The sequence below is a fragment of the Mustelus asterias genome, chromosome 24 (genome assembly GCF_964213995.1).
Source record: "Mustelus asterias chromosome 24, sMusAst1.hap1.1, whole genome shotgun sequence".
NCBI classification, from domain to species: domain Eukaryota; kingdom Metazoa; phylum Chordata; class Chondrichthyes; order Carcharhiniformes; family Triakidae; genus Mustelus; species Mustelus asterias.
In genome coordinates, this window is record NC_135824.1 from 3,104,838 (window position 1) to 3,126,497 (window position 21,660).

Sequence of the window (21,660 nt, forward strand, 5' to 3'; positions counted from 1 at the left end):
TTCAGCCCATCAAGTCTGCACCGACCACAATCCCACCCAGGCCCTATCCCCTTAACACCATGTACAAAGAACAAAGAACAAAGAACAAAGAACAGTACAGCACAGGAAACAGGCCCTTCGGCCCTCCAAGCCTGTGCCGCTCCTTGGTCCAACTAGACCAATCGTTTGTATCCCTCCATTCCCAGGCTGCTCATGTGACGTTCCAGGTAAGTCTTAAACGATGTCAGCGTGCCTGCCTCCACCACCCTACTTGGCAGCGCATTCCAGGCCCCCACCACCCTCTGTGTAAAAAACGTCCCTCTGATGCCTGAGTTATACTTCGCCCCTCTCAGCTTGAGCCCGTGACCCCTCGTGATCGTCACCTCCGACCTGGGAAAAAGCTTCCCACTGTTCACCCTATCTATACCCTTCATAATCTTGTATACCTCTATTAGATCTCCCCTCATTCTCCGTCTTTCCAAGGAGAACAACCCCAGTCTACCCAATCTCTCCTCATAGCTAAGACCCTCCATACCAGGCAACATCCTGGTAAACCTTCTCTGCACTCTCTCCAATGCCTCCACGTCCTTCTGGTAGTGCGGCGACCAGAACTGGACGCAGTACTCCAAATGCGGCCTAACCAGCGTTCTATACAGCTGCATCATCAGACTCCAGCTTTAATACTCTATACCCCGTCCTATAAAGGCAAGCATACCATATGCCTTCTTCACCACCTTCTCCACCTGTGTTGCCACCTTCAAGGATTTGTGGACTTGCACACCTAGGTCCCTCTGTGTTTCTATACTCCTGATGACTCTGCCATTTATTGTATAACTCCTCCCTACATTATTTCTTCCAAAATGCATCACTTCGCATTTATCCGGATTAAATTCCATCTGCCACCTCTCCGCCCAATTTTCCAGCCTATCTATATCCTGCTGTATTGCCCGACAATGCTCTTCGCTATCCGCAATTCCAGCCATCTTTGTGTCATCCGCAAACTTGCTGATTACACCAGTTACACCTTCTTCCAAATCATTTATATATATCACAAATAGCAGAGGTCCCAGTACAGAGCCCTGCGGAACACCACTGGTCACAGACCTCCAGCCGGAAAAAGACCCTTCGACCACTACCCTCTGTCTCCTATGGCCAAGCCAGTTCTCCACCCATCGAGCCACTTCTCCTTGTATCCCATGAGCCTTAACCTTCTTAACCAACCTGCCATGTGGGACTTTGTCAAATGCCTTGCTGAAATCACCCTGCTAGTCCCACTGACACTAAGGGGCAATTTACCATGGCCTATCAATGTGACCCATACATCTTTGGACTGTGGGAGGAAACTGGAGCACCCGGAGGAAACCCACGCAGACATGGGGAGGATGTGCAGACTCGCACAGACAGCGGCCCAAGCTGGGAATTGAACCCAAGTCCCTGGCGCTGTGAGGCAGCAGTGCTAGGCCACTGCCGTATGGGAAGTTTAAAAGTCCAGTCTTTGAATGTTAGTGAATGATGAGTGAATGGATCGGTGAGGAGGTGAACAGGTAGGTTGGGTAGTCAGGTTGGGGTGGGTCAGGTCGGGAAGAGTATCCATGCCTAGGGGCAGTTAGGTGGTTGGGAGGGTAATCGGGCCAGGTCAGGGGTAGCCAGGTCAAGGTGTGGGGGGTCAGATCAGGTCCGATGGTGAAGGCTTTTGTTCTTCAGATTGGTGCATCTTGTTGCAATCTCTCACAGCTACAGTTTAATATCTATCCCCTCGCTTTAGTTCTGATGAAGACTCAAACAGACTCATTACATTAGCTCTGTTTTCTTTCCCTACAGATGCTGCCACATCTGCTGAGTTTTTCCAGTATTCTCTGTTCTTGTTTCAGATTGTGAGGGTAGCTGGCTCAGGTCAGGGAGGTGGGCTAGTGTAGTCAGGTCTGGTCAGGAGCATAGTCGGGTAGAGAGGGTCATCGTGTTGGGTCAGGAAAGTAGTCAGGTCAAGTTGGGGGGGGTGGTCAGGTTGGATTGTGAGGGTAGTTGGGAAGGTCAGGGGGTTGTAGTCTGATCTGTAAGGGTGGTCGGGTTGTTTGGGGGGCAGTTAGGGGGTCGGAGGAGTAATTGGGGGCTCAGTTATGGAGTAATTTTATCCACTTGTTGGACTCAATTTTTTCCAACATTCCTGGGTAATTATTCAGGTACTTATTCAAGTAAGTACCATGGAACTGTCGGAGTCTCTGACTCCAGCTCATTTGTGCAGTGTCCCAGGGAGCTGTGGAATTGTCAACTCAAAGTTTAAACCTCCAAGGCAATTCCCATGTAGATCCATGTGTCAGGGCTTCCATTGGGAGACTGGAAGATTTGACAAACTCTTGAAGCAGTTATGGTCAGCCTGGAAAACAGGGAAAAGTTCAACCCAAGCCTGCATGGCCACCTGGAAAAAGTGGTTAATCTACTGGAATATTAACTTGTGTTTTTCTAAATCAATTCCTGATCAGGTTTCTCTCCTTTTCCCTGTCAGATTCCCAGGTACATCCTGACCCTACATGAACTGCTGGCGCACACACCTCATGAACATGTGGAGAGGAAGAGCCTGGAATATGCAAAGTCGAAGCTAGAGGAACTCTCACGGTTCGTTGGCTCAGGTCGGAGTTGGGGGGAGGGGTGGTCGAGGGGAGGGGGGGGGGAGGTTGTGGGGATGGGGTTGTAGTCAGGTCTGGTCAGGGAGAGTAAATCAAATAGGGAGGGTAGTCGGGTTGTTTTTGGAGGTGGTTAGGGGGAGTAATTAGGCACTCAGTTGTGGAGTTAGCGAAGTGTTGGACTCGGTTTTGTCTGACATTTATCGAGTCATAGAGGTTTACAGCATGGAAACAGGCCCTTCGGCCCAACTTGTCCATGCCACCCTTTTTTTTAAAACCCCGAAACTAATCCCAATTGCCCGCGTTTGGCCCATATCCCTCTATACCCATCGTACCCATGTAACTATCTAAATGCTTTTTAAAAGATAAGATTGTACCCGCCTCTACTACTACCTCTGGCAGCTTGTTCCAGTCACTCACCATCCTCTGTGTGAAAAAATTGCCCCTCTGGACACTTTTGTATCTCTCCCCTCTCACCTTAAACCTACGCCCTCTAGTTTTAGACTCCCCTACCTTTGGGAAAAGATATTGACTATTTACCTTGTTTATGCCCCTCATTATGTTATAGACCTCTATAAGGTCACCCCTCAGCCTCCTACGCTCGAGAAAAAAGTCCCAGTCTATTCAGCCTCTCCTTATAACTCAATCCATCAAGTCCTGGTAGCATCCTAGTAAATCTTTTCTGCATTCTTTCTAGTTTAATAATATCCTTTCTATAATAGGGTGACCAGAATTGCACACAGTATTCCAAGTGTGGCCTTACCAATGTCTTGTACAACTTTAACAAGACGTCCCAACTCCTGTATTCAATGTTCTGACCGATGAAACCAAGCATGCCAAATGCCTCCTTCACCACTCTGTCCACCTGTTCTCCACTTTCAAGGAGCTATGAACATGTATCCCTAGATCTCTTTTTTCTGTAACTCTCCCCAACGCCCTACCATTAACTGAGTAAGTTCTGTCCTGGTTCAATCTACAAAAATGCATTACCTCGCATTGTCTAAATTAAACTCCATCTGCCATTCATCAGCCCACTGGCCCAATTGATCAAGATCCCACTGCAATTGGTGATAACCTTCCTCACTGTCCACCATGCCACCAATCTTGGTGTCATCTGCAACCTTACTAACCATCCCCCTATATTCTCATCCAAATCATTAATATAAATGACAAATAACAGTGGGCCCAGCACTGATCCCTGAGGCACACCACTGGTCACAGGCCTCCAGTTTGAAAAACAACTTTCTACAACCAGCCTCTGGCTTCTGTCAAGAAGCCAATTTTGTATCCATTTAGATACCTCACCCTGGATCCCGTGAGATTTAACCTTATGCAACAACCTACCATGCGGTACCTTGTCAAAGGCCTTGCTAAAATCCATGTAGGCAACATCAACTGCACTGCCCTCATCTATCTTCTTGGTTACCCCCTCAAAAAACTCAATTAAATTTGTGAGACATGATTTTCCACTCACAAAGCCATGCTGACTGTCCCTAATCAGTCCTTGCGTCTCTAAATGCCTGTAGATCCTGTCTCTCAAAATACCTTCCAACAATTTACCCACCACAGATGTGAGGCTCACTGGCCTGTAGTTCCCAGGCTTTTCCCTGCAGCCCTTTTTAAACAAAGGCACAACATTTGCCACTCTCCAATCTTCAGGCACCTCACCCGTGACTATCGATTATTCAAATATCTCGGCTACGGGACCCGCAATTTCCTCCCTAGCCTCCCACAACGTCCTGGGAGATACCTCACCAGGTCCCGCAGATTTATCTACCTTGATGCGCTTTAAAACTTCGAGCACCTCCTTCTCTGTAATATGTACACTCCCCAAGTTCCCTAACATCCATGCTTTTCTCAACAGTAAATACTGATGAGAAATATTCATTTAGGATCTCACCCATCTCTTGTGGATCCGCACATAGATGACCTTGTTGATCCTTAAGATGCCCTATTCTCTCCCTTGTTACTCTTTTGCCCTTTATGTATTTATAGAAGCTCTTTGGAGTCTCCTTTGCCTTATCTGCCAAAACAATTTCGTGTCCCATTTTTGCCCTCCTGATTTCTCTCTTATGTCTATTCCTACACCCCCTATACTCTTCAAGAGATTCACTTGATCCCAGCTGCCTATGCGCGTCATGTGCCTAGGAAATTACCCATTTCCTGGGTAATTATTCAGGTAAGTACCACGGAACTGTCAGAGTCTCTGACTCTTGGTCAGAGTCAGGGACATAAAGCAGCATGGGGCAATCTTACTGCTGGCAGGAGCTGGAGTTTGTTGCAAATCTTCATAGTTCAAGTTAAGGTTCTTGGTCTTTCTGATCTAGACTCTCAGGACTGCTCTGACTCTGCGATCACGCTCTTCTCTCTGAAACATCTATTAAGTATATGTCGTCCATAGGGCACGTTACTCCTTCCATGCCTTCTAGAGTGTGAGACACTGTTCTCTGGAAAATTTCTGGAGCAGATGTTATGCCAAAAAAAAGTTAAAATTTATTTATTAGTGTCACAAGTAGGCTACATTAACACTGCAATGAAGTTATTTGAAAATCCCCTAGTCGCCACACTCTGGCGCCTGTTTGGTACACTGAGGGAGAATTTAGCATGGCCAATTCACCTAACCAGCACATCTTTCGGATTCTGGGAGGAAACCAGGGCACCCAGAGGAAACCCATGCAGACACGGGAAGAACATACAAGCTCCGCACAGATAGTGACCCAAGCCGGGAATCAAACCTGGGTCCCTGGCGCTGTGAGGCAGCAGTGTTAACCACTGTGCCACTGTGCCACCTATGAGCAATCTATTGCAACAATAATGACCAAATGACGTTATAAATGTGGTCAGTACTCTGGATTCTTTGTCCATTGTCAACCAAAATTCACTTTTCAGATCCAGTTTAGTAAATACAGTACTCCTGGCTAGTTTAACACAGCTCACATCCACTGAGGTAATTGGGTGGATCTCACATCCCACTGATTTGTTTAGCTGAGTAATTCATGCAGATTTTTATAGAGCCATTGTCCTTGGGACCATAACCCTTCCCGAACACCATTTTGTTGGCATGCTGACAAGTGCAATAACCCCTTTACTGCTTCAGCTTTACAAGTTCACCCTTGATTGTGTCCAAGAGTGGCTGAGGGACATTCCTCAGTGTAAAGAGGCAAATGGTTAATCATTAGCTTGTCGGGTGATAGAGTTCTCAGTCTTTAACTTCCCTGCAATATTAGTCTGAGACCAACAGAAAGAAGTGCAATAATTGAAAAAAAACCCACAACCAAGATCGTACAGGACTGATGCAGAGCAGGGAGAAACCACAGCACCTTAATATCCTTGGCGAGAAAGCCAATAGAAATTTGGGCTTACTACTCAAATCCTGATGAAGAAGAATCATAGAATCAAGAAGAAAGACTTACAGTCGCTCAGGAGAATGACATTGACACTGACAGAATATCCTTCACTTCAAAAGGAGGTCAGGACAAGATCAGGGACGTTGGTGAAGGCACCTCAGAGACTAATCCTGTGAAGTTTGACTTTGGGGGGAGAGGTTGAAGGATGTAAATATGAAAGGGATAAAGACGTGGGGGGAGAGGTGGAGTAAAGGATTAACATCAGAAGTGTACATGATACTGATATAATAGTAATGTCAGATCACATGATGAAAAAGAGCAAGTGATCTGGATAGAGAAGCTCCAAGCTCACGTCGAGATCCAAATATGTAAATAACCATAACCCTAAGTAAATAAAGAATAATGGCCTTGTGAGACTACAGACTAGAGCAACATACCATGAAAGAACAGAAAATCTCCAAAGCCCTCCCATCCAGACCCCAAGCTTACAACAAAATAGTTCATCGCCGTGCCTATTGTAAGATTTATTGTAAGCGTTATAAAGATCTCTTCAACTGCTATATTTTTATAATGGCTTCAGGTGGCTCCATCTACTTCCCACCCAACATCACCCCTCCTCACCTCTCCTTTCCCCAAGCCTCCGCTCCACTCCAAAGCAGTTGATTCTTTATCAATGCTGGTTGCCATGCCTCCAAGCCTGATGCCATTATCATGTGACATTGAACGCCGACAGACTATTCCACCGTAAGGAGCTGGCAAGCTGAGCCCAGTTATAAGAAATCTCCTGTTCTACACCCACGTTTCAAGCAGGGGTCAGTGATAATGTTCAGATTGAGGAACCCCAAACTATTTCCCGTTTCTCAGTCTAGCAATGCTGTGTCCATTTGTAATGCCCTATCCTGGTGCCGAGTGAGATTAACTAACTTAGCACAATTCGGGGATCAGTCTGAGACCGTCTAAAGCAGCTTGGTCAACAAGGGACACACTTCTAACTTTAGAGACAAATCAGGTTGGATTTTATGGTCATTGTCAGTGGATTGTTGGAGCTCTAGCTCCATTGGGTTGAGAAGTTGTGTTATGTGTGTGGACTTGTCAGTGAGGAATTCACCCTATTTACATTCTCCTCAGAATAATGCACGATGAAGTCAGCGAAACGGAAAACATTCGGAAGAACCTCGCCATCGAACGGATGATTGTGGAAGGATGTGAGATCCTCCTGGACACCAGCCAGACTTTTGTACGACAAGGTACGGAGACATTGCAATCGGCAGAATTTATTCTGAGGTCTCAGCGTCTCAGTTTGATTCAATGACTGGCTGATCCTTCGGTCCACATTCACCACACGCCAGCTGATGGTTTTATGCCAGTTTATGGTGAATTCTGAATGCCATTGGCACAATACCACTTGTTGAACTTGTCTAGACAGAATGAATGTTGAAACAACTAACCCAACAGATGATGTAACATTCAGTTTACACTCTGATTGTCAAGAAACTGGATTCTGTTACAACCTGTTGACTGAAAGTGCCTGTACCTTAGATCAGTCACTTTACAACCAAACAAGTCCAATACTCTGGAAGTGCAATCCCTGTTTTAATGCAGCAAATTTGCACAATGCAAGATCCCACAAACAGAGGTGCGATCAATGAGTTTTATCGATGGCTCAGGGATAAATATTGACCAGGAGACCGGACAGAACACCCATGCTCATCTTCGAAAGAGCAGCTTTTGGATCTTTTGCATCCACCTGGGAGGCCGGATAGAGCCTTGATTTAATTTTTCATCCAAAAGATGGCATCTGGAATCAAAGAATCATAGAACAGCTACTGCACAGAAGGATTTGGAAGAAGGTGTAACTGGTGTAATCAGCAAGTTTGCGGATGACACAAAGATGGCTGGAATTGCGGATAGCGAAGAGCATTGTCGGGCAATACAGCAGGATATAGATAGGCTGGAAAATTGGGCAGAGAGGTGGCAGATGGAATTTAATCCGGATAAATGCGAAGTGATGCATTTTGGAAGAAATAATGTAGGGAGGAGTTATACAATAAATGGCAGAGTCATCAGGAGTATAGAAACACAGAGGGACCTAGGTGTGCAAGTCCACAAATCCTTGAAGGTGGCAACACAGGTGGAGAAGGTGGTGAAGAAGGCATATGGTATGCTTGCCTTTATAGGACGGGGTATAGAGTATAAAAGCTGGAGTCTGATGATGCAGCTGTATAGAACGCTGGTTAGGCCGCATTTGGAGTACTGCGTCCAGTTCTGGTCGCCGCACTACCAGAAGGACGTGGAGGCATTGGAGAGAGTGCAGAGAAGGTTTACCAGGATGTTGCCTGGTATGGAGGGTCTTAGCTATGAGGAGAGATTGGGTAGACTGGGGTTGTTCTCCTTGGAAAGACGGAGAATGAGGGGAGATCTAATAGAGGTATACAAGATTATGAAGGGTATAGATAGGGTGAACAGTGGGAAGCTTTTTCCCAGGTCGGAGGTGACGATCACAAGGGGTCATGGGCTCAAGCTGAGAGGGGCGAAGTATAACTCAGACATCAGAGGGACGTTTTTTACACAGAGGGTGGTGGGGGCCTGGAATGCGCTGCCAAGTAGGGTGGTGGAGGCAGGCACGCTGACATCGTTTAAGACTTACCTGGATAGTCACATGAGCAGCCTGGGAATGGAGGGATACAAACGATTGGTCTAGTTGGACCAAGGAGCGGCACAGGCTTGGAGGGCCGAAGGGCCTGTTTCCTGTGCTGTACTGTTCTTTGTTCTTTGTTCTTTGAGGCCATTCAGCCCATTGTGTGTGTGCCAGAGCTCTGCAAGAACAACTCCCCTAGTCTCATCCCTGACCTTTGCCCCACAGCCGGGATATAATTGAATTATTTTGAAAGTAGTGTCTGAATCTGCTTCGACCGCGCTCCCAGGGCATTCCAGATCCTCACCACTCCTTGAGTAAAATGTTTTCCCTCATGTTGCCATTCTCCTTTTGCCAATTACCTTAAAGCATTGTCCTCTGGTTCTCTAACACAATCACAGAATTTCTGCAGTGCAGAAAGGAGCCATTTGGCCCATTGAGTCTGCGCTGATTCTCCAAAAGAGCATCTTACCCAGGCCCACTCTCCCACCCTATCCCTGTTTACCATGGCCAATCCACCTAACCTACACATCTTTTGGACACTAAGAGGCAATTTAGCATGGCCAATCCACCCAACCTGCATAACTTTGAAGTGTGGGAGGAAACCAGAGCACCCGGTGGAAACCCACGCAAACATGGGGAGAACACAGTGGTATAGTGGTTAGCATTGCTGCCTCACAGCGCCAGGGACCCAGGGTTCAATTCCAGCCTTGGGTGACTGTGTGGATTTTGCACATTCTCCCCATGTCTGTGTGGGTTTCCTCCGGGTGCTCCAGTTTTCTCCCACACTCCAAAGATATGAAGGTTAGGTGGAATGGCCATGCTAAGTTGCCCCTTAGTGTTCAAAGGTGCGTAGGTTAGGTTGATTAGTCATAGTAAATGCGCAGGGTAACGGGGGGTGGGCCTGGGTAGGATGTTCTTTTGGAGAGTTGGTTCAGACGCGATAGGCCATATGGCCTCCTTCTGCACTGTAGGGATTCTATGATTCTCTGAACAGGCAAACTCCGCATAGACAGACATCCAAGGCCGGAATCAAACCTGGGTCCCTGGTGCTGTGAGACAGCAGTGCTGACCACTGTGCCACCCATTAAACAGGAACCGTTTTTCTATCTACTCCATCCAGACCCTTCATGATTTTGAACACCTCCATCAAAACTCTTAATCTCCTCTTAGCTAAGGAGAACCCCAGTTTCTCCAATATATCCACTTAACTGCAGTTCTTCATCCCTGGAACTATTCTCGAGAATCTTTCCTGCACCCTCTACAATGCCTTCACATCCACCCTAAAAGAACTGGCCATGTATTACTGGATAAAAGCAAATTACTGCGGATGCTGGAATCTGAAACTAAAAGAGAAAATGCTGGAAAATCTCAGCAAGTCTGGCAGCATCTGTAAGGAGAGAAAAGAGCTGACGTTTCAAGTCCAGATGACCCTTTGTCAAAACTGGTCAGATGCTGCCAGATCTGCTGAGTTTTTCCAGCATTTTCTCTTTTGGCCATGTAATACTCTCCTGGTACAATTTTGCCTCCCACTCAATGAAGGAGTCAGACATCACAAGAGGTGACATTCTTGAAGAGAAATGGTGAGCTAAAAGTCCCATCTGCTTATTCCGATGGACGTTAAAGAAGCAATGAGATTATTTGGGGGAAAAAAGATATCCTAGTGTCTTCAATGAATTCCTTCCCCAATAATATTACCAAACACTGGATAACATAGGTTGGCTATTTTTAGGATCTAGCTGATGAATTTGCCTACATAAGGGCGGCATGGTAGCACAGTGGTTAGCACTGCTGCTTCACAGCTCCAGGGACCTGGGTTCGATTCCCAGCTTGGGTCACTGTCTGTGTGGAGTTTGCACATTCTCCTCGTGTCTGCGTGGGTTTCCTCCGGGTGCTCCGGTTTCCTCCCACAGTCCAAAGATGTGCGGGTTAGGTTGATTGGCCATGCTAAAAATTGCCCTTAGTGTCCTGAGATGCATAGGTTAGAGGGATTAGTCGGTAAATATGTAAGGATATGGGAGTAGGGCCTGGGTGGGATTGTGGTTGGTGCAGACTCGATGGGCCGAATGGCCTCTTTCTGTAGGGTTTCTATGATTATAACAGTTACTACATCCTGACAGCAATTTGATTTATGAAGTAATAGGGAGGTGTTGAGGTGAAAGGTCTGTACTCGTATTCTTTTTATAGAGTTTAATTCACATATTGAAGATCCAATGTCACAACAGGACTGTCCATCTGAGATGTTTTATTAACTTACTGGTGGATATCTGCTGTGGTCTCAGTGTGTGGAGATCCCAGCAGGCGATCCCTGCTGCATCAATGATTCCCCTGATGTAAAAAGCTTTTGACTGAGTTCCTGCTGTGCTAGAATTAGAAGATTGTGAGGGGAGCTAGAGCAAGTTGCAAGATGCTACCTCAGACGGTATCTCTCTTTGACAGTGACGTGCTTCTCCTGATAACAATCTGTTCTTTCTTTTTGACCAGGGTCGCTTATCCAAGTACCAATGACTGAAAAAGGGAAAATCACGCGAGGTCGGTTGGGATCACTATCCCTGAAGAAGGAAGGAGAAAAACAGTGCTTTCTATTCTCCAAACATCTGATAATATGCACCAGAGGATCAGGTGGAAAACTCCACTTAACAAAAGTAGGTGTCCCATTGCATCATCAAACTGATTTTCAGATATCCAATAAAAATGATTGAGCCCTTTCAGCTTTGGAATAAGAGACAAGTTCAAGAAAGGATAAGAGGCCATTCAGCCCATCTTCATTGAAACCTTCCATTCCCTCAATATCAGATTCAGAGAACAACAGAATAATCTGGCAGAGAACAGCCCATTATGTCCCCATCACCCTGCAAATCATTCCTTTTCAACTGTTTATCCAATTCCCTTTTGAAAATTACGACTGAATTTATTTCCATCACCCTTTCAGACAGCACATTCCACATCACAATAACTTGCTGCATAAAAAAAACATTTTCCTCATCTTGCCCCTGGCTCTTTCGCTAATTGTCTTAAACCTGAATCCTCTGGTAACCGAATTCTCTCAATTTCTAAAGTTTCTGTGAGCAGAACACTCAGTCGAGACATTCTGAGATCTGTCTGCCGTTCCCTGATACACCTTGTGATATTCACAGTGGTTTTGTTTTATTTTCAGATGCTGTTTGACAGTAAACGTGTGAGTATATCAGAAGCTGCTAAGAACATCTAGCACTCCCAGGGTGAAGTGTCTCTGATCATTGGGGATGCAGGTTGAGGGGTTTAAGAGGAAATGAGAGGCTGTAACTGAGGTCCTTGCCCAGTAATGTTCGCAAGATGTAGTTGTTTTGTGTTAGACTATCCTTCAAAGGATTGCATCTCCAAATGAGCCTCATGACTTAGTGCCATTCCTCTGCCTCTTCCCCGTACCCCTGCACATTGTTTCTGTTCAAATAATCATCTAATGCCCTCTTGAAAGCCTCAATTGAACCTGCCTCCACCACACTCCCAGCTAGTGTATTCCAGACCCCAACCACTCACTATGTGAAAAGGACTTTTCTCAAATCACTTTAAATCTCTTGTTCTTGATCCTTTGACGAGCAGGAACAGTTGGAGTCTGTGACAGTCGAATATCGCTCCTTCCCTAGTTCCTGTGCCTTAGCTCCATATCAGATGAAGTATTTACCCACCTAGGGAGGTGAAACTTGCCCCAACACCTTCAATGGTAAATGTACATGAACCCGAAGGTCTCTCTGTTTCTGCACCTCTTTTAAAATTGCACTGTTTGGTTTCTATTGTATCTCTTAATTTTTACCCCTGAAATGTATCACTTTACAGCTCACGGGGTTAAACTGCCATCTATCTGTAGATTACGCCCATGTATCTGTTTGAAAGGTTAACTCAGGTGAGAGAAGGAGCATAATAATTATTTTAAAAGAACTTTGGTTCCCTTATAATGTGTCTGTCACTGCCTTTCAGAATGGAGTATTATCACTCATTGATTGCACCTTGATGGAAGATACAGAAACCACAGAAGATGAATGTACGTCAAAAATGTTAAACTATTTACAAAGTTGTATGAGTGGCTAGGTGTGTGCGTGTGTTAAGTGAGCGTGTAAGTGAGTGTGTATGTGATTCTTACCTCTCAGTCACAAGGTTTTGGGTTCAAGTCCTACTCTAAGGCTTAAGCAAATAAATCAAGGTGACACTCCAGTGCAGCGCTGAGGGAGTGCTGCACTGTCAGAGGTTCTGTCTTTCAGATGAGACATTAAACCAAGGTCTCTGGTGGATGTAAAGAATCCATGGCACTATTTTGAAGAAGTGTAGGGAGGTTATCCCTGATCTCTGACCAATATCTATCCTTCAATGAATATCATAAACATGAACATAATGGGTGGCACGGTGACACAGTGGTTAGCTCTGCTGCCTCACAGCACCAGGGACCCAGGTTCAATTCCAGCCTTGGGTGACTGGCTGTGTGGAGTTTGCACATTCTCCCCGTGTCTGCATGGGTTTCCTCCGGGTGCTCCGGTTTTCTCCCACAGTACAAGATGTGCGGGTTAGGTGGATTGGCCATGCTAAATTGCCCCTTAGTATCCAAAGATGTGTAGGTTCAGTGGATTAGCAGGGAAAATGAATGGGCTTATGGGGATGGTGCAGGGTTTGGCCTGGGTAAAATGCTCTGTTGGAGAGTTGTTGAAGACTCGATGGGCCAAATGGTCTCCTTCTGCACTGTGGACATTCTATGATAAAAGATTAACTGGTCATTATATTATTGTTAATCACAGTTATTAAAATGTGGCAGAATATGGATATTAGTCTGTAATACTGACACAACCAAAGCAGACCTGTGTGTGTTGGTGTGAGTGTGTTTGAGGGTGTGTATGTGTGTGTTGAGGGTACGAGTGTGTGTGTTGGTGTGTGTGTGTGTTGAGGGTGTGAGTGTGTGTGTTGGTGTGAGTGTGTGTTGGTGTGAGTGTGTGTTGGTGTGAGTGTGTGTTGGTGTGAGTGTGTGTGTTGGTGTGAGTGTGTGTCTTGGTGTGAGTGTGTGTTGAGGGTGTGAGTGTGTGCGTGTTGGTGTGAGTGTGTGTGTTGGTGTGAGTGTGTGTCTTGGTGTGAGTGTGTTTGAGGGTGTGAGTGTGTTTGAGGGTGTGAGTGTGTTTGAGGGTGTGAGTGTGTTTGAGGGTGTGAGTGTGTTTGAGGGTGTGAGTGTGTTTGAGGGTGTGTATGTGTGAGTTGCTGTGAGTGTGTGTTGCTGTGAGTGTGTGTTGCTGTGAGTGTGTGTTGCTGTGAGTGTGTGTTGCTGTGAGTGTGTGTTGCTGTGAGTGTTTGAGGTTGTGAGGGTGTTTGAGGTTGTGAGGGTGTTTGAGGGTGTGAGTGTGTGTGAGGGTATGAGTGTGTGTGTTGGTGTGAGTGTGTTTGAGGGTGTAAGTGTGTGTGTTGGTGTGTGTGTGAGTGTGTGTGTTGGTGTGTGTGTGAGTGTGTGTGTTGGTGTGAGTGTGTGTGTTGAGGGTGTGAGTGCATGTGTGTTGAGGGTGTGAGTGCGTGTGTTGAGGGTGTGTGTGCGTGTGTTGAGGGTGTGAGTGCGTGTGTTGAGGGTGTGAGTGCGTGTGTTGAGGGTGTGAGTGCGTGTGTTGAGGGTGTGAGTGCGTGTGTGTTGAGGGTGTGAGTGCGTGTGTTGAGGGTGTGAGTGCGTGTGTTGAGGGTGTGAGTGCGTCTGTTGAGGGTGTGAGTGCGTGTGTTGAGGGTGTGAGTGCGTGTGTTGAGGGTGTGAGTGCGTGTGTTGAGGGTGTGAGTGCGTGTGTTGAGGGTGTGAGTGCGTGTGTTGAGGGTGTGAGTGCGTGTGTTGAGGGTGTGAGTGCGTGTGTTGAGGGTGTGAGTGCGTGTGTTGAGGGTGTGAGTGCGTGTGTTGAGGGTGTGAGTGCGTGTGTTGAGGGTGTGAGTGCGTGTGTTGAGGGTGTGAGTGCGTGTGTTGAGGGTGTGAGTGCGTGTGTTGAGGGTGTGAGTGCGTGTGTTGAGGGTGTGAGTGCGTGTGTTGAGGGTGTGAGTGCGTGTGTTGAGGGTGTGAGTGCGTGTGTTGAGGGTGTGAGTGCGTGTGTTGAGGGTGTGAGTGCGTGTGTTGTGGGTATGTATCTGTCGGCACATCTGAGAAAGTTCTTGACGGGGAGTTGTGGAACCATCAGGAAGTCCAGGCAGCCGTGATGGCAGTAGCTGCTTCATCGTTCCTTAGAGTGGCGTGTGACTGGGGCCGATTCCAAAAGTAAAGAGTGGAGTGAATGAATGGCCAATTCTTTGTTGTAAAGTTTTTCTCGTTTCAATCTGTCAGCTCGGGGAATGGGACAGGACATGGAACACCTTGACTTCAAAATCGTTGTGGAACCAAAAGATTCCCCTTCCTTCACTGTGATCCTGGTGGCCTCGTCACGTCAGGAGAAAGCAGCATGGACAAGTGACATCAGTCAGGCAAGTGAACCTTCCTCAAATCAGACAGCACAGCAAGAGGCAATTCTGTGGCCATCTGAACTGTGGCAGCGCAATGAATAAACTACCCACATGGACTCAACTCCTCCTGCTCCTTTCCACTCAAGTCTTTATCCAATTCTCAGTTTTACTCCTTCTTTCCTGTGTGATTGTCACATGGAGTCAGAACAAATAGGGATTGCCAGTGGGTCGCTGCTCTTGTCAACATTGCCCACATCCTGAGAATGAAGAATAAAAAACCTGGTCGCAAACATCTCCCACAAAGAGTTGATGAAATGAGCAGCCAGTTCACTGGTATTGGCTGAGCAGTGGTTAGCGTTGCTGCCTCACACCATCACTAATATAACATAGAGAAGAATTTGTTCTGATGCATAGGTGCTGGCCCATAGGAACAGCAGCAGTCCATTTGGCCCCTCAAACCTGTTCCACTGTGCTCAGATGATAACATTAGCTAACAGTCATTTCAATTCTTACCTCTGTAGAGTGCTTCGCAGTGCCAGGGACCCGGGTTCTGTTCCGGCCTTGGGGTCACTGTCTATGTGGAGTTTGCACATTCTCCCTGTGTCTGCGTGGGTTTCCTCCAGGAGCTCCGGTTTCCTCCCACACTCCAAAGATGTGTAGGTTAAGTGGATTGGCCATGCTCAATTGCCCCTTAGTGTCTCAAGATGTGTAGATTAGGGGGATTAGTTGGGTAAATGCATGTGGATAGGGCAGGGGTTGGGCCTGGGTAAGATGCTCTGTCGGAGAGTCACTGCAGACTCAATGGGCTGAATGGCCTCCTTCTGTACTGTAGGGATTCTATAAAGACCATGTTGGACAATGCCTCCCTGCTCTCCTTGACATTGCTATGGGATCTTGTACGCCTGCTGAACTTGATTTAGCATCATGTCCAAAAGATGGCATTTCTGGCATTGCTGCACTCCATCAGTACTGCCTGGATGCAGCAACGGGGTAGAAAATGAGAATATTTTCTCCTTAATTATTTTTTAATTGAGAAACCTAGGTGAAGGTATTATATGTTACAGATTTTAATCGATTACTAGCTTAACATCACCACTAATATAACATCGAGAAGAATTTGTTTTAATGCGTAGGTACTGGCCCACAGGAACTGCAGTAGTCCATTTGGCCCCTCAAACCTGTTCCACTGCATTCAGACGATAACATTAACTAACAATCATTTCAATTCTTAAACCTCTGTAGAATTCTAGACATCTTATTGAATTCTTTCACCATTCTAGTGCATAGATAACATTCGATGCAATGGTCTGATGATGAATGCGTTTGAAGAGAATTCAAAAGTCACAGTTCCTCAAATGATTAAGTAAGTATGTTTAATGCTAACATTTTCACAGTTGTGCCACTCACCTTGTTAAACACTGGGAAGAGTACAGTGCCCCTTCTCTTCATGGGCTAAATATAGTCTGTCCCAAAAAACACCCCATAGGCCCCACAAACTCTCTCTGGCATACCAGCTTGGGTCAATGTCAGTGTGGAGCTTGCACGTTCTCCCCGTGTCTGCGTGGGTTTCCTACGGGTGCTCCGGTTTCCGCCCACACTCCAACGATTTGCGGGTTAGGTTGATTGGTCATGTTAAATTGCCCCTTAGTGTCCCGGGATGTGTAGGTTAGAGGGATTAATGGGGTAAATGTGTGGGGTTGGGGGATAGGGCTTGGGATGGGATTATTGTTGGTGCAGACTCGATGGGCCGAATGGCCTCCGTCTGTACTGTAGTGTTTCTATGATTCTATGAAGTGGAATGATGTCCGATCTCTACATTTGTTAAACAATGGGATGTGCTTTTGCCTGTGAAATCCTGGATTATTTTCCTCCCTGCCCTGGGCATTGAACATTCCCAGGTGCCACGAAAGGTAGGTTTATGCGAGACCGTTCCTAGTTCCAGCGATCTGACAGGAACCCTGCCATCCTGAGAATTACACAGCCCTGAAAGAGGTGAACCCATTGTGCCTGTGCTATGCAATTAATCTCGTTCTCCTGCACTTTCCCCATAGCCCTGTAATCTTTTTTCCTTCAAGTATTTATCTGAATCCTTTTTGAAAGTTGCAATTCAATTTGCATCTACCACTCTTTAAGATGCTGCATCCCAGATCACAACTCACTGTCTAAAAACGTGTAAATTACTGCCTCCTGCTGCATCAGTATGCTGTTTCCCTTTCTTCCAGCTACCCTCTGTGAGCTATCAGAACGATCAAACTGCAAATTGGGCAGCGGAAAAAGGCACAGATACAGCCACGCTTAGAAAGACTTGGGGTGGAGGTCATCAGAGGCAATTCTGGTTATTTGGGGAATGCAGGGAAGGGGGCATAATCATTGCAGAAACCAGGACAGTTTGCTCCCACCCTCCAAGGATTAGGTGGATTTCCCATGCTCAATTGCCCTTAGTGTCTCGAGATGTCTAGGTTAGGGAGATTGGTGGGGTGAATGTGTGTGGATAGGACAGGGGCAAACCTCATCTTCTGATTAAGCATTAAGCCCTTGGGACTCAACACTGAGTTTGGCAGCTTTAGATTGTGATCATTCTCCTCCATCTTAAACCTCCTGTTTTTAAATAGGATGGTTGAGGAATGCTAAGATGAGCACCCCTGACCCCTGCCCCATGCCACACACACTAGTTCCACACGGAGGCTTATAACACACATTAGGCCCTTAAATTTAGAAAAGTACCATGTATATCCCTGCATGAGTTTGCATCGATGGACAATGACCAATCTAGGCTTCAGTTGGAACCAAGACCTAGAATATAAAGAGAGATGCTTTAACCACCCACTGCTCACACCTTCAATACTAACATAAAACAGAAATATAGGAATCAGAGGCCATTCAGCCCCTCAAGCCTGTTCTGCCATTCAATGAGATGATAGCTGGTCTGTATCTAAACTCTATTCCATGTCTTGCTTCTGACACTTAATATTTTCCAAACAAAAATCGATCTGGTCCCACCCAAGGGTGTACACTACATGATCAAAATCTTTGTAATCTTACCATGTTTATCCCAATGCGTTGCTGATTCTGTTTCCGCTGTGATTGGCAGGTCTGACACCAGTCTGTACTGTGATGATGTTGATATACGGTTCAGCAAAACCCTCAATTCCTGCAAAGTTCTCCAGATTCGCTATGCAAGTGTGGAACGTTTGTTGGAACGTCTAACTGATCTGCGATTCTTGAGTATAGATTTCCTCAACACATTCCTGCATTCATATCGAGTTTTCACGACGGCTGATGTTGTATTGGACAAACTCATCACCATCTACAAGAAGCCAATAAGCGCAATACCTGCAAGGTGCACTGTCCATTTTGTCAACATTTGCCTGTTCATGTGTAATACATTTAAGGCGCATTTACATTTAAGGTGTGAATTTGTGTGTCTATGTATGAGAGAGTGTGTTTATCGTGTTTGAGAGAGTGTGTGTTTGTATGTGTGAGAGTGTGAGCGTGTGTGTATGTGTTTGTGTGTGTGAGAAAGTGTGAGACTGTCTGTGTGTGTGTGTTTATGTGTGTGTAAGAATGTGAGTGTGTGTTTGTGTGTGTGAGAGAGTGTGTGAGAGTGTGTGTATGTTTGTATCTGTGAAAGAGTGCGTGAGAGTGTGCGTGAGAGTGTGCGTGAGAGTGTGCGTGTGTGTTTGTATCTGTGAAAGAGTGCGTGAGAGTGTGCGTGAGAGTGTGCGTGAGAGTGTGCGTGAGAGTGTGTGTGAGAGTGTGTGTGAGAGTGTGTGTGAGAGTGTGTGTGAGAGTGTGTGAGTCTGTGTGTGTCTGTGTGTGAGTGTGTGTATGTGTGTGAGTGTGTGTGTGTACCATTCAGTGAATGAAGTGATAAAGAGGCAGGATTACTCTCTGTGCAGTAATCCCATCAATTCTTTCTTGAAGATTTCTTTCAATCAATTTCACTAACAAAATCATTGAATTCCTGTTTCAATTTGGGCATTTATTAATATTTTTGTTAAATCTGCCAACAGTATAATTTGATAAAAGATACATTTGATAATTGCACAGAATAACTTCCAGGTATGAATTACTTGATGAATTTTTTGATCCCGATTCACTGATTAAAAATCAAAGGATTCTTTACACTGAGTAATTGTAGAGAGTGAGGAAGCTGAGTGAATATTAGAGATATGGATGACAATCATTTCACTCATTTCGCTGAAGGCCTGTAACCATTACTATCCTGGTGTATACAGGTGATTTATCTATCTAATTCCTTATATTCCGCCCTGTCCACAAGCATGACGCCAACTTTCCTGTTGCTGCCATTTTAGCTCCAGCTCTCATGCCCACATGTTGGTCCTTGGCCTGCTGCAGTGCTCCAGTGAAGCCCTACACAAACTGGGGGAACCACACCTCATCTTCGGATTAGGCATGCTGCAGCCCTTGGGACTCAAAATTGAGTTTGGCAGCTTTAGATTGTGACCATTCTCCTCCATCTTAAACCCTCTTTTTAAAAATATGATGGTTGAAGAATGCTGAGATGACCAATCCTGACCTCTGCCCCATGCCACGCAAACTAGTTCCACACGGAGGCTTATTACGCACATTAGGCTCTTAAATTCAGAAACAGAAAACGATAAAGCACAGAAGGAAGCCATTGGAACTAACGTGCCTGTGCCGACTGAAAAGGACCTATTGAACTTAATCGCGCCTTCCAGTTTTTGGTTCATAGCCTCAGAGGTTATTGCATCTCAGATGTACATCCAAGGTTTTTCAAACGCGATAAGAATTTTTGCTTCAGCCACTCTTTCAGTTAGTGAGTTCCAGGCCCTCACCACCCCCTGGGTAAAAAAATATTCTCTTCAACTCTAATCCTTTTGTCAATTACTTTAAATCTTTGCCCCCTGCCCCTCTGACCACCCCCCCCCCCCCCCCCGCACCCCCGCCACCCCCCAGTTATTGACCCCTCTGCTAGTGGAGATGGGTCTTTCCTATCCACTCTATCTAGGCCCCTCATAACTTTGCATGCCTCAATTAAATCTTCCCTTTATCCTCCTCTGTTCCAAAGAACACAATCCCAGCCTAACTAAATAACTAAAATTCTCCATTCCTAACAAAATCCTAATTAAATCCAATCAAAATCCTGATAAAATCTCCTTTGTACCCACTACCCCTTAGTGACAAAGGAGCCTAACAACTGTTCATAGTGGCCTGCAAAATGATTCAATCCAATTTTGAATGAGGCGTTTTTCAGTGTTCCTCAAAATGTTGCTCCCCAGTAACCGGGTCTCATCCTCCCCCAGTTAATGTCCATAAATCAGAGCAACAATGTCCAATTTCTGCTACTAGTCCGAAAATGCCCAATCTCGACTGCTCTTGGAAACTCAGCAGACAAGTTAATGCTTGGATGGGAGACAGTCTGGGAATACCAGCTGCAGTAGGCTTTTGGGTTCTTCCTGCGACCTCGTGGTACAGGTCACTAAACTGGTAAACCATAAACCTAGAGCAACGCTCTGGAATTCTTGGCTTTGATCCCAGCACGCTGGATGGTAAATCATCCTGAAAAATCCTTCCAACCAACTTCCCAAAGTGAACAAAAAATAAATGAGGAATGTTAATTGTCACAAGAACAGAGTATGCTGGAAAAACTCAGCAGGTCTGCCAGTACCTATCAGGAGAGAAACAGGGTTAACATTTTGAGTCATAGACCCTTTAGCAAAACTGAAAGGAGGGAGAATATTCGAGTGAAAGAAAGTGCAACAAAAAGCAACAACTTTAAGAACAAATGACAGATGGCCTGATGTGGGAGGGGGTGGGGATGCATTGCATTGTGTTCTGAGAGCTGCAATGTGCCCAACTGGAAGATGAGGTGCTGCAATGCTCCAGTTTGCGCTGGGCTTCATGGGATCATTGCAGCAAGTCGAGGACAAACATGTGAGCATGGCGGCAAGGGGCTGAGTTAAAATGGAAAGCAACAGGGAGGTCAGGGTCATGTTGCAGACTGAGCGAAAGTGTTCTGCAAAGCGGTCACCCAGTCTGCGTTTAGTCTCCTCAGTGTAGAGGAGAGGACATTGGGAGCAGCGAATACAATAAACCAAACTGAAAGAGGTGCAAGTGCTTCCCCTGGAAGGAGTGTTTGGGGCCTCGAATGGGATGGAGGGAAGAGGTGAAGGGTCAGCTGTCACACCTTCTAAGACTACAAGCATGGGAAGGGTGTAATAACTCCACGGAGGCGCAAGTCCCATTACCAAGTTACTTTATTTACACCATACATCTGTACACAGCCAGCTCTCCAGTTGCTCCCTGCTGAATGCAGGCTGGGAGTCTGACTCACCTGCTTTAAATAGGGAGCATGAGGCTCCCTGATTTAACCATCAATCAGGACTCATCAGGTAGTTCATACTCGAGCAAGCCAACCACATTAGCCTGGCTGACGTCATCACAAAGAGGATAGGGAGTTGGGCATGATGGAGGAAGGTGTGGTCCCTGCAGAATGCTGACAGCGAGTAAGGGAAAGATGTGTTGGGTGGTGACATCACGCCGGAGTTGGTGGAAATAGCATCCTTTGAATGTGGAGGCTGGTGGCATGAAAAGTGAGACAAAGGGAACCTTACCATGGTTCTGCGAGAGAAGGGAAGGGGTGAGGGCAGAGCTGTGGGAGTTGGGGCAAACC

The 21,660-nt window shown here is 46.0% G+C and overlaps 1 protein-coding gene across 4 annotated transcripts in view; it reads left to right on the forward strand.

The window, feature by feature from the left end:
* The window catches only part of rasgrf1 (Ras protein specific guanine nucleotide releasing factor 1), a 130,300-nt gene that overhangs the window by 75,539 nt on the left and 33,101 nt on the right, over nt 1-21,660 (forward strand). For 3 of the 4 annotated variants that reach the window (XM_078241185.1, XM_078241186.1, XM_078241187.1), the window contains exons 8-14: nt 2,483-2,592; nt 7,076-7,194; nt 11,067-11,227; nt 12,540-12,603; nt 14,887-15,023; nt 16,283-16,365; nt 18,094-18,342. In XM_078241185.1, the coding sequence (XP_078097311.1) occupies nt 2,483-2,592; nt 7,076-7,194; nt 11,067-11,227; nt 12,540-12,603; nt 14,887-15,023; nt 16,283-16,365; nt 18,094-18,342 (923 nt within the window). Of the gene's footprint in view, nt 1-2,482; nt 2,593-7,075; nt 7,195-11,066; nt 11,234-12,039; nt 12,045-12,529; nt 12,604-14,886; nt 15,024-16,282; nt 16,366-18,093; nt 18,343-21,660 lie in introns of all 4 variants that reach the window. The other variant, XM_078241184.1, reaches the window with a different exon arrangement.